Raw genomic sequence first — 14,118 nt, 5'->3', positions numbered from 1 at the left:
TTTTGTTTTAAATTTCATGTAGAACATTTCTGTATATAACATTGTTTACGCTAAAGCATAGTTTTAGAAATATTGACGAAAAACGTAAAAAAACTACTAATTTACCGGCTTCTCTCCCATCTCCCTCCCAAACCGGACGCTCAAAATGGTGTAACTTTTACAGAACAATATGTGGACCATATAGAACATTTTGGTGTTGGAGGAAAACTTTTACTTTAAATGTTTGGGTTAGGCCTTTTTTTGGACCAGTTGTACAATACTACCTCTGTAACTTTGAAACCATTCATTTTAGAAAGATGCATAGGGCCTTTTTTATTTCAAATTTAATGTAGAACAATTATGTATAGAGGGTTGTTCATGCTAAACCGCATAGTTTTAGAAATATTGGCGAAAAACTAAAACAACTACGAAATTACCGATTTCTCCCCCCTCTGCCCCCCAAACCCGACGCTCAAAATGGTGTGACTTTTTTCTGGACATTGTGTGGACCATATAGAACAATTTGGTGTTGAAGGATAACTTTCACTTTGGATGTCTGGGTTATGCCATCTTTTGGATCAACTATACTATACTAAAAGTAGATTGCATGATCTTATGCCGATTAAGAAATTCAGCTGTCGCAAAATGTGAAGCAACAGTAAAACAAACAAAGATTTCAGAATATTTTAAATTGATTCGACTGTATGAAAACAAATCCCTCTTATATTGTCAAACAAACCTTACAAATGAAATTTGAGAGTTGTACTATGAATTTACTATGAGTTTTTATTTTTTTTAATGTTCTGTTAACAGTCTTTTCGATTATCCATCATACCCTTGGTCCGGTGCCCTGACGGATAATCGAGGTTCTACTGTATAAGAAACTTCAAGGAGCGTATATAAATGGCTTTGACCCCAGCTTATTTTTTGGCAAATTTGCTTGATAAGTGCTATACTGGAAATAAACTTACCATCCATTCATTATAAATTATCATCCAGAAGCATTGCCAATTATTATTAATTACCAGGTACCCTTTAAACCATATATGTTTTCTAAACATTTAATTGAGAATATAATACTGTAGACATGGTGGCGTTCTATGAAAAATATAAATACTACAGCATTGGAACTTGCTCAACTGCTACACACAGCTAATGCATTGTCAGCCAACATAGAAAGACTCTTCTCCTCAACATTCGGTTTACCATTGCAAACTATGTAATCGGCTAGACAATGTCAAAGCTGCTAAGTTGGTTTCAATTTTTAAAGAGCTTAATAGGGAACTTGCATAAAATTTTAAATTCGAAAAAAATGTTATAAATCACAACAGAACATAATTTAAAACATGTATCAAAGATTAAAAAGTTTTGTTTGGCTTTCGTTTGGCCCCTAAAGATGATTAAAAATTCAAATTAAAACAGGTGGCCCAAAACGTGTCTTGACGTCATTCGTTTAAATTATGTTTACATTCTTCCAAAAAAGTAAACAGAATTTAAAATTAGACATTATAAACGTCAGTAGAAAATACAGTTATGTAACCTCTCAAGTGTTTTTGATCGTTTGAACTATTTTAAATTGACTAAAGGTTCTCTAAACCAAGGCCAGAAAACAAAAAAAAAATATATAGATTTTAAATATGTACTTCTGTTATGAGGTTTTAAGGTGTGAAATTTTGGAAATCTTATTTTTAAAGGAAACTGAATATTATTATGCAATAGAAAAATGTGCAAGTTCCCTATTAGGTTTGGCATTAGTTTTGACACTGACACTATTAAATGATATTTAAAATAGTTCAAACGATCAAAAACACTTGTGAGGTTACATAACTGTATTTTTTACTGACATTTATAATGTCTAATTTTAAATTCTGTTTACTTTTTTGGAAGTATGTAAACATAATTTAAACGAATGACGTCACGACGTGTTTTGGGCCACCTGTTTTAATTTGAATTTTTAATCATCTTTAGGGGCCAAACGAAAGCCAAACAAAACTTTTTAATATTTGATACATGTTTTAAATTATTATGTTCTGTTGTGATTTATAACATTTTTTTCGAATTTAAAATTTTATGCAAGTTCCCTATTGCATCAGTGATCACATGACTGATCAGATATCAGATTGATAATTTTAGATTACAAGATTACTATGAGACTGGAACAGTTTTGAGAAATTTATTAACTCTTGTATGCAAAATGTTTTAAGTTTTCCAATTTTTGATAAGTTTCGGTTATTAATAAATACGTAATATTATGTTAAAAAGTTTGTATAATGTATTTGATAATTATTTTCATATTTATTTATTATTTTAATAAAGAAAATGAAAAAAGCGCTTGTTTAATTTAAGTGTTTTACAATATGCATTACATTCAAATTCAAAATATCTTTTATTAAAAAAATTGTAAACAACACACTTATAGCAAATTGTCACAATTGAATAATAAGTGTCTAATATATAGGGTGAGGCAGATAACTGGCCTATTAGAAATATCTCGAGAACTAAAGGCAACAGAATCATGAAAATTGGAATGAAGGGGTTTTGAAGGATGATCTATTAAATGAAAATATTTTCATCTCTGCAACTTCCGGTTATACCGGAAGTTGCTTATAACTTCGTTTTTTAAAATGGGACACCCTGTATATTTTTACATTTTTGGATTCTCTTCGATGTCTTCTTTCTTAAAATATGAGGTTTTGTAATATTATACAGGGTATTTTAAAAGAAAATTACGTTTTTTTATTAATTTCGTAGCAACATTCACACCCTGTAGAATTGTAGTAGTTTGACATCTAAAACGCTACTCACGTTCAAATGATTTTTAATATACTCTACTATTGTTAAGAATCATTAGTATAGCTAAATTTTTAATTTTAGTATACAGGGTTGGTCGAAACTCGGAATGAGTATTTTCTGAGTTTTCTTAAATGGAACACCCTGTATTTTTGTATTGTAGTGAATTGATATTTTATGGTACTTTTTTATTTCTTAAGCATTCCCTATACCTAACTGCTTTAATTTGTGAGTTATTGGTGATTCAAGCTAAACATTAATTGCAACAAAAAATACGTAAAATTTTATTAGGTTGGCCGTGAAAATAGTCAATCCCAAATAATTTTTCAGAAATAAATACATATTAATCCAGACTGGCCCTTAAAATTACCAATAATGGTTTAGCTATCAAAATACCTACGTAGTTAAGATTGTTGGTGCGATTAACAATTAAGCACAAATTAAAGCAGTTAGGTATTCGCGGTGTGCAAGTACTTGGAAGGGATACGCGAAACGATCGTGCGCGAATAGCGGAGAAATATTGCAACTTTCTTAAATAATTCATATTGTCAACTGAAATTGTCAAATTGACGTACATTTCATACCTATTGTCATTTAGGAAGAAAAAATATATATTGCTTCACAATACTGATATGATATGCTATTATTATATAAAGGTAAATTTAATTAATTGTATTTTGCTTGCAATACTGCATTTTAATAACTAATTTTATTTACTACATACAATTGTTTATGTTTGAATAACACAACCTAAATCTTATTTTTTCTTCTTATTATTTTTTTGGACTATGGCCTTGACAATTATCCAGTAACCAGGACCATATGATTGGCCAATATAATTAAAAGTGCGAATAAAAGTTCAGAGCGTAGAAATAGGTGTCGCTTTTCCGAACTTGCACGGTCCCAATAGGGAATACTTAACAAATAAAAAAGTACCATAAAATATCATTTCATTACAATACTAAAATACTTTTTTCCATTTAAGAAAACTCAGAAAATACTCATTCCGAGTTTCGACCAACCCTGTATACTAAAATTAAAAATTTCGCTATACTAATGATTCTTTACAATAGTAGAGTATATTAAAAATTATTTGAACGTAAGTAGAGTTTTAGATGTCAAACTACTACAATTCTACAGGGTGTTAATTTTGCTACGAAATTAATAAAAAAAACTTAATTATCTTTTAAAATACCCTGTAGAATATTACAAAACCTCATATTTTAAGAAAGAAGACATCGAAGAGAATCCAAAAATGTAAAAATATACAGGGTGTCCCATTTAAAAAAACGAAGTTATAAGCAACTTCCGGTATAACCGGAAGTTGCAAAGAGATGAAAATATTTTCATTTAATAGATCATCCTTCAAAACCCCTTTATACCAATTTTCATGATGCTGTTGCCTTTAGTTCTCGAGATATTTCTAATAGGCCCTTTATTTGCCTCACCCTGTACATACACAATTACAATTACAACTACTATGAGTTAAAAGTTAAAATGTGTGATTTAAAAACTCATACCCAGAATATGGTTCTAAATCCAATAAAATGCTTTTTATTTCAGTTCTAAATATATTAAAATTCTGTTGCAATTTAATTCTAACAGGTAATTTGTTAAAAATTTTTATACACGAATATGTAGGTCCTCTCTCTGTTGCGACTAGCCTATGTATAGGAAAATTGAGCCCTACATACCTAGTGGGTATGCTGTGTTTTGGCTCAGAATGTGTAAACTTATTCCTATTCTTGGACAGGAACAGTAAACACTCATATATATAAAGCCCTGCCGCCGTTAATAATCCTAACTCCTTAAATTTTCCCCTACAGGCCCTTCGAGCTTTTATCTTGAGCATTGTTCTTATTGCTCTCTTCTGAGCAATGAATACTCTATCAACATCAGTTCCTCCGCCCCCAGAAAATAATACCATATCTGAGCACTGAGTAGATGTTTGCAAAATAAACTGTCTTAAGGTGTTGTAAATTCAAATACTTAGACATTACTCGTAATGAATAACATGCCGTGTTGATTCTTTTGCGAACAACACACAGATGCTCTGACCAATTCAGATGTTGATCTATCTAATACCCAAGAATTTTGTATTTGTTGATAATAAAACAGTTTGATCATCCAACTCAATCTCCTCTGGAATTATCTCATTATTTTGCTTTGTGTGAAAACAAACACAGTTAGTCTTCTCGGTATTTAAAACCAATTTATTTTTTAAGAACCAATGCTGAGCTGTTTTTAAGTGATCTGAAGAAATACTCAAAAGATCCTTAAACATTGATGCTAATGTTAATAAGTTTTCATCATCTGCAAAATTTACAAGGTGAGACTCACTGCTCAGTATTTCGCTACCAAGATTTTTAATGTAGAAAACAAAAAGAAGTGGTCCCATGCCACTGGGATAATAGCACCAAAATAAACAAAATCGCTGTTATCTCGAAACTTACTTATTTGGACTTACAACAGTTTTGCACTGAGGGTGCGAAATGTTTAAAACGGTTGTTTAAAGCGAAACAACCATGGTTCATCTTCAAAATGAACAAAATTGTGAGTATGAAAAAGATCACTATTTGATATGGAACCACAGGTACAACATTTGACTTGTCTGTTTTATTCCAGCGGTAGATAATTTTCTTAGGTGATTTTAATAAATAGAAAAATTCTCAAAAATTGACTTGTTTACTTCTGTCCGCCAACTACACAAATTATAATTGGCTAATTCAGCATATTTTTCAGGAATTTTTCTTTCTATGCTTATGACATGCCTTTTAACTTTTTGTCAATAAAAATATTGTCAAATGTAATTTTTGATGGAATTATTTGGTAATGACCTTTGTTTAGGCCAGATTAGTTTGGGTTTAGTTCGCAATAAGGTGGTAAATTCGAAGTCAAACAATAAGGAATGCACATAATTTTCCCCTTGTTGCCATATTCTAAATTTGAAAACATATATAGGGATTAATAAGATTTTTTTTACATACCATTCCTATTACATCGAGCATCTTGTTTATTAGAAGAAGTGACGATTATACATGACGTCATTATTATATTTGGTCAGCTGGTAAATGGTAACTGACGTCTGTCATAATATTGTAGGTTAAATGTAATGTCAAATTATTGTTTTCAAATTATATTTTATTTATTTAGTTTATATTTTAACAACAGTTTATTGTTTCACCAACTTAACTTTCCCTGCCCTATGCTTGATTGGTCTTGTTGTATGGTAGGTCTAATTAGGCATTCATTGTAAGAAATTTTGCTGGCTAAATGGGCACAGCTCACAAAGGCCATAAAAGAAGAAGAAAAACAAATAAACAAACAAACATCTTACATAACCTTATATAGGGCTTTTCATTCACAGTCATTTGTTTCGAGCTTCTGTCATATTTTGTATAATCCGTGTCTAATGTTAATATACACAGATTATATAACATATGACAGAAGCTCGAAACAAATGACAATCGATGAAAAGCCCTATTGGACAATGTCAGTTTGATACTTATAGTAGCTATCTTTGTTTTACACTCTTAAAGACAAAGACAAACTGTAGCCAAGGCTGTAGCAGCTTTGGTAAATAAATATGTGTTTTTATTTGGCAACAGTGCTGTCCTGCCAAACTTGATGGTAGCAAAAGAACTAATATATGAGGAACAAGCTGAAAATGCGAGCATTATCATAACGAAAACTTTCTTTATATACGTATTTTAATTCATAATATGGAAAATTGCTATTATGAAAAGTAGTTTAGAATTAATAATTATGTTTTAATGTGAAATTATATCATTCTAATTTAAATGTTATGAACTATAAAGGTAGTATTATACTCTTGATCGAAATTCATATTTTTTATGTACCTCATATAAAATTAATAAAATTTTATATATGATGGTTGCATCATAAATCTTAAAACATGAAGAGCTTTTCATGAAGAATAACTTTTCTTCGTCAAATTAAAAATAAAAGAGTTATAAATGAAACTGTTGTTGGTATCCATAATTTGAGAAAAATCTTCAAATTTTTTTTCCGTTAGAAGGATGTAATTGCACATATCAGACCATAATTTTTTATATCAAACAATATTATTTCATATACTGTCGCATGTCGGTTCGCTAATCTCAGACACAACTGGCTAGTGATTTTAGTCAATAATTTTGCCAATTTGGCAAAAAAAATTATTACTAATTAGTTAATAATTACTAAGTAATTAGTAATTTTGCCAATTTTGGCAAAATTCGCAAAAAACAAAAAAATTACGTACTAAAATCACTAGCCAGTTTGGTCGAGTTTAGCGAACCGACTATATTTTAATTTCATAGCAAATGGAACAGTCCATTTATCATAAAGGGTAGGCCGTATACTCATATAAACCTTTTTAAAGCTGTTAATAAATTATTGCTTTTAAAATATACTCAAATTGTATTTTTCAACATCTTATTTATTTTATATAATAATTAAATTCACTATCTAAATAACCTATGCTTTGCTTAACAAATCGAAATTAAAAAAGTAGCCTACTTAATAGCAACAATTTCAGCTGGACGTGTAGTGTGTCGGCAGAAAATAAAACGATTGTGACGTCACATTTTAGACTTTGACGTCGATTATCTCGAAAACGGTTAGAAATATCGAAATGCCGTTTTCAGATTTGAATTCAGAAGAAAAAACTACATACGAATCCATCGATAAATCTGATCTGTGTATTGCAGGAGCGGCAACGCAATAACACACAGACTTTTGCGAATTTACACACACCGGCAAAATTAGCCGAACACGTTAAAAATGGGACATGTTTGATGTCTCGTATTTCATAAACCAGTGGTCCGATTTGAGTAATTCTTTTAGTATATTATAGCCTTATTATTTAAGAATATCGTTGTAATAATATTGTTGCTAGAAAGGTAAATACCATTTTATACCGGGTGTACCAATCATACTGTGTTTTTTTCTGAAAGTTTGGAACACCGTGTGGAATATTCTAGCATATGTAAAATATTAGAATTAATACTCGATTGTAGATTTAGGCTTGATTAACATTTTCCTTTTCGATTCATTTACTTACGTGAGATAATAAAAAAGTTATGTGCGTTAAAATCTATCCATGTTTTTCATCAATAAATCCTCATAGTAGGGGAGGAAAGTATACTAAATTTGCAGTTACTCGAGCGTTATGGGGACCTATTGGATTGTGAAGAGTATCTGCTAAAATCAGAAAAAGGTTGAGTTAAGTTTTCCATAAAGTGGGGGACTTTTCATTTTTTAATTTAATTTTCCATTTGAAACAATCATTTTTCTCCGATTATAGCGCTATCTATCCATAATTCGAAAAAATATGTCGAATAAAAGTTGCTTATTTTTACGTAAAGAATCCAAATCTGCAAAAAAAATTGGGGCTCCTATTTAAGATTTTAAATTAAATCCCCCACCCCACCACCGTGGGGGCTCGTGACACCCCACGGAGGGGGGTGGGGGGTAAATTAAAAATTATAAATACGAACCCTGCGATATTTTGCGAAATTAACATCAGATCGTAAAACTGCAAAATACACCTATTCAATATTTTTCAAAAATCTACCGAATGGCACCAAACACGACCCCCCACGGAGGTGAGGTGGGGGGTTACATTAAAATATTAAATAGGAGCCCTCAATTTTTATTGCAGATTTGGATCCTTGACGTAAAAATAAGCAACTTTTATTCGCAACATGTTTTCCTATTATGGATAAATGGCGCTATAATTGGAAAAAACGATTGGTGGAAATGGACAATTAAATTGAAAAATGGAGAGTCCCACACTCTATGGAAAACTTAACTTAACTTTTTTTGGTTGTAGCACCCACTCTTCACAATCCACTCCAGGTCCCAAGAACGGTCGAGTAATTGCAAATTTAGCATACTTTTCTCCCCTACTATGAGGATTTATTGATAAAAAACATGGCTAGTTGTTAAAGCACATAAGAAAGCATAATTCTGCAATCGAGTTTTAATTTTAATATTTTATATATGCTGGAATATTCCACAGGGTGTTCCAAACTTTAAGAAAAAAACACAGTATGTTTGTTACACCCGGTATAAAATGACATTTACCTGTCTAGATACAATATTATTACACCGATATTCTTAAATAATAAGGCTATAACATACTAAAAGAATCACTCAAATCGGACCACTGGTTTATGAAATACGAGACATCAAACATGTCCCATTTTTAACGTGTTCGGCTAATTTTGCCGGTGTGTGTATAAACGAAATGTTTTCGTTGAAAATTTGTTGAATTCGTTTGCCCCGGTGGGTTATGATGTCATTAAATCTATGACGTGCATTGCTAATTGTTTGACTTCTAGTTTATTCACAATACTGTAATTTTACAGTCTTTTGCTAATGCATCTACAGAATAAATTAGCTTAGAGATTAAAGTATGTTGAATGTAATTTACGTAAATATACTAGTTTTTATCGTGTATTCCCCTTTCTACCTTGATGTATTTGCTTATTAACCATTTATAATTAATTGTTATTGTCCTTTTCATGAGCATTTTTCAGTGCGTAACAAATGATAGGAAAAAGGGTAAGTCCGTGATAATACACATTTATGACATTTATTTTAACATGACATTTTAGTTAAATCTGACAGTTGTCACATTTTATTTTCAATTTGGAATAAAAACAAATCAAATGTGTTTCTTGCATTTATAAAATGGTATTTTCTTTGATTTGTATAGTCTTATGAATTATACAGATTATATCTCTGTAATATTATTATCTAATTAAAAAAAAAATAATTTTTTTTATTATGGCGCCATCTATCGACAACTAGAATAACTAGAATAAATGTTGTAAATGTCTGTAATCACGGACGTGCCTTTTTTCTGTCACATACAATTTAATGCGTTAGAAAGAAATCGAAAAACTGTGACGCACTGAAAGTTGATCATGAGAAAAAGAATACCTATAATTAATAAGCTATATAATTTTTAGCACGACTAAATTCATATTATGGAAGGATACCACTCGTATTAACATGCCAGCATACTGTTTGTCAAGAATGTATTCAAAAAATGGCAAAGGACAATGCAATTGTGTGTCCAATTTGCAAAGATTCCTCAAAGTTACCGACAGGATATAAGCACAGCAATCTACAAGAGATATTTTCTCCAAATTTTTTTTTGGTTGGAACCATCTTGTGGCTTAAATCTCATGAAAACAACAGAAGTATATCACTAGCACCTGTAACTGACACAGATTTGAGAAGTGAACTTATCTCTCCTATATCGTCATCTGTTTCAAAGCACAATTCAGACAGTAAGTATACATTTTTTATAGGGTTTATGTGATAAAAATGTGATATGTACTGACATCAGTAAAAGGGCTAGGACAGTTCAGCGTATTTTCCCATGTAAAATCCCATAATAAATCGCTAAGGTCCATTGTGCAAAACTGACTACAGGCTGACTCGACCTGACTACAGGCTGACTTTACTCCAGGTCCAGCTTTGCGCAGAATGAGACAAAATGAGCAGAATGGACCTTAGCGATTTCTTATGGGATTTTACATGGGAAAATACGCCGAACTGTCCTAGCCCTTTTACTGATAATACAGGGTGAGTCACCACTAACGCGACGGAAGATTACAACGAAATGGTAAAAGATTTGAAAAAATTTTTTAATTAGTGGTTTGTAAGTTGATAAAATCTACATTTTAAAATTATTTTGAAATATACAGGGTGTCCCAATAAATGGCAGCATATCAAAGTTATATTTTTTCTTATGGAACACCCTATATTTTATTGCATTTTTTAATTGTTCGCAAAAATTGAGGTATAGTTTCATAAGTCTTTCCTATACCTATGTACAGAGTGTTCTGAGTTATGGTGACTTTTCTTAAAATGTAAAGTTTTAAAAGAAGTCTTATTCTCAAGTTATTTAAGAAATTATAAAAAAAAATACTTTTACATCTAAATATTTGGATATTGGTTGAATGTATTTCATGATTAATTGTTACACATTTATTTACAGGGTGTTCAAAATTTACAGTTTTATTATTTAATTATTCAATGTGTCATATGATTCTTATTTTAAATGGAACACCATGTATATTAATAAATAATTATACTAGACAAATCTACCTCTTTCAAATGTTATATGGATGTCCTATACCTAGGTGTCATAGTTTTTGCTTAATTTACAATTATTTAAATTCTTAATCTGTAAATCGATTTTAAAACAAAAGATGTACTTAATTAATGGCATTGTATGACATTGTCTTTTATGACAGTACGGTCTGGTAATTATTTTATAATTAATGTATTCCATGATTGATTATTACACATTTATTTACAGGGTGCTCAAAATTTACAGTTTCATTATTGGATTATTTAATGTGTCATATGATGCTTATTTTAAATAAAACACCATGTATGTTAATAAATTATTATACTAAACACAGGTTCCTCTTTCGAATGGTATAGGGATGTTCCATAACTAGGAGTCATAGTTTTTGCGTAATTTACAATTTTCTTAAACGGTAAATTGATTTTAAAAATAATATTTATGCACTCTCGATTTTTAAACTGTACGAAATAAATGTTTGTTTACTGTATCATAATGAAATGAAAATTATGTCTATTTTCTAGACCATTATTATGAAAAGTAGGTAGATTGGTCTGTATACAATACATTTAAAATAAAATCAGGATCTGCTGCAAAGTCTAAAGTCCATAAACGATAAGTTAAAAAGTTTTATACGGATAATAGTGGTTTCTCTTATGTATTCTAACAGTCGTTTGACTGATTTACCCGAAATTTTTTCTTTACTAGTATTTGGGTTTTCCGTAACAGAAAGTAGGACATCAAGTTCCTTGACGTGATCACAAATAACTGGTTTATTTTTATTTAACTTTCCGAAATTTCTCAAAAGCGTCCTTTTTTGGGTGTCTTCTATCAGGATACCTACTTTTGAGCGTAAACTTTAGAAAGTAAGATACAATTTTGCAAACACTCCCTAATGCAAAGTACCATGTCTACTCTTTCGTAGATTACGTGGATATTCATTTTTAGGAACAATTAAATTTGAATATTATACTTGGATGTTGATATTTTTGATAATTACCAGACCGTACTGTCATAAAATGACGATGTCATACAATGAGATACATCTTTTGTTTTAAAATCGATTTACAGATTAATAATTTAAATAATTGTAAATTACGCAAAAATTATTAGACCTAGATATAGGACATCCATATACCATTCGAAAGAGGTGACTTCGTTTAATATAATTAATAATTAATATACCTGGTGTTCCATTTAAAATAAGCATCATATGACACATTGAATAATCCAATAATGGAACTGTAAATGTTGAACACCCTGTAAATAAATGTGTAATAATCAATCATGGAATACGTTCAACCAATATCCAACTATTTAGATGTAAAAGTATTTTTTCATAATTTCTTAAATAACTTGAGAATAAGCCTTCTTTTAAAACTTTACATTTTAAGAAAAGTCAACATAACTCAGAACACTCTGTACATAGGTATAGGGAAGCCTGATGAAACTATACCTTATTTTTTGCGGACAATTAAAAAATGCAATAAAATACAGGGTGTTCCATAAGAAAAAATATAACTTTGATACGCCGCCATTTATTGGGACACCCAGTATATTTCAAAATAATTTTAAAATGTAGATTTTATCAACTTAAAAACCACTAATTAAAAAATGTTTTCAAATCTTTTACCATTTCGCTGTAATCTTCCGTCACGTTGGTGGTGACTCACCCTGTATATCTACTATTTTAATACTTTAAGAGGCTACATCAGCGCGTCATCAATATTTTTTTTCGAAAGTTCTGCGAACTTTCAACAGTGCGTCGGCAGTTAGACAGTGACACTACACAAAAACAAAGGCACGCTATTGTGAAACCAATAATTATTATACTCATAGGCGCGCTAAATGTTGTTAAGTCAGTTAAGTTCGATTTCTTGTTATAGATACTCGATTTTTAGTAATTCCAATGTGACACAAAATCTAGGCATCGGATAAAAAAGTTTATTTGAAGAAAGTGTATTTTTTTGTTCTTCTTAATAGCGGTACAGGCTCGTTTTTGTAATATTTTATTTAATTATAGAGTAATTTCCACCTACTAACATATTTCTCAAATTGGGCTCTGTACCGCCATTCTTTACTATATTACGAATATGTGTGCCAAATATCTCAACAAAATATTCAAAATTAAAGCTGCAGTCTTGGAACATGTTTTCCGCGCGCTGATGTTGCCTCCTATCCGTTGTCCTAGGTGAACGACAAACGCGGCACGACGCGACGCGAAAATATCAAGTAATGGTTGTATTTGTGTATGGCCTACGTTTTCGGGCTAATCAGTCTACGACAAGACGCGACGAAGTGCGAACTTGATTTGTTCGCGACGAGACACGACACAGTGTGACGCCCCATTGCTTTTTTCAATTCAAATTATGCTACGCAATAGTTTATTAAATAAATAAAAACTAATAATAACTATATAGTACCAGTGTTTTTTCATTAACATACCTTAAAGTCAGTAACCGCCTCTCCTCAATAGAATTTGGTTTTTAAAAATTACTTATTGATAGTTATTGATAGCTCAGTTATTAATACTGAGTTTAACAGCTGCAATGATATAATCGAAAGTGAATAAGCCACAATACTCTTTAAACCAACGTGGATTATTTCATTAATTTCGGATATAAATGATTAAACTCTCCAAATTTACTCGTTCTAAATATATGACATTTGTTGTTTTTCTTTTTCGTTTATGGAATTTTTTAGCTAAGTATTTAAAATATGAATTTTCTAGTAACACTGCCGTATACTTCCCCACACTTAAGAATAGGAATGAATAATTGACATCGTCACGTTTGTCCTGGTTTGAGTGATGGAAAGCGACGCGATGCGACGCTACATAAGCCACACGTCGCGTGAATTACTGGTCGCATCGCATCGCGTCGTTTTCCGTCGCTCACCTAGGACAACGGGTTAATTTAATTTTAATCTTTTAGTTCGTTCTTTGAAGGTAAAATATTGCAAAACCTCTAAATTTTAAAGAACTGCTTGGATTGACATGAAATTTGGAATACACATAGCTAATAAGTCAAAGAAAAAAAGTGATATTGTACCGATCTGTGCTTTTGCCCTAGGGGTGAGTTTCACCCCCTTTTGGGGGTGAAAAATGTATGTTCGAAATAAGTCCGGAAATGGATAAAATGTCTAATTCTAAGCAACTTTTGTTCTATAAAATTTTTTCACCAAGTTAATACTTTTTGAGTTATTTGCGGGTGAATATGTTATTTTTTCTACAAAATAAC

General features: G+C 30.9%; 1 protein-coding gene across 3 annotated transcripts in view; it reads left to right on the top strand.

The window, feature by feature from the left end:
• LOC126889739 (uncharacterized) overlaps window positions 1–14,118 on the top strand; it is a 194,580-nt gene that overhangs the window by 6,899 nt on the left and 173,563 nt on the right. For all 3 annotated transcript variants that reach the window (XM_050658290.1, XM_050658289.1, XM_050658288.1), the window contains one exon: window positions 9,750–10,073. In XM_050658290.1, coding sequence (XP_050514247.1) covers window positions 9,750–10,073 — 324 coding nt within the window. The remainder of the gene's footprint in view (window positions 1–9,749; window positions 10,074–14,118) is intronic.

The sequence above is a fragment of the Diabrotica virgifera genome, chromosome 8 (assembly GCF_917563875.1).
Source record: "Diabrotica virgifera virgifera chromosome 8, PGI_DIABVI_V3a".
NCBI lineage: Eukaryota > Metazoa > Arthropoda > Insecta > Coleoptera > Chrysomelidae > Diabrotica > Diabrotica virgifera.
The sequence above is the reverse complement of the archived record's forward strand: the minus strand, read 5'-3'. Positions and strand labels throughout refer to the sequence as shown.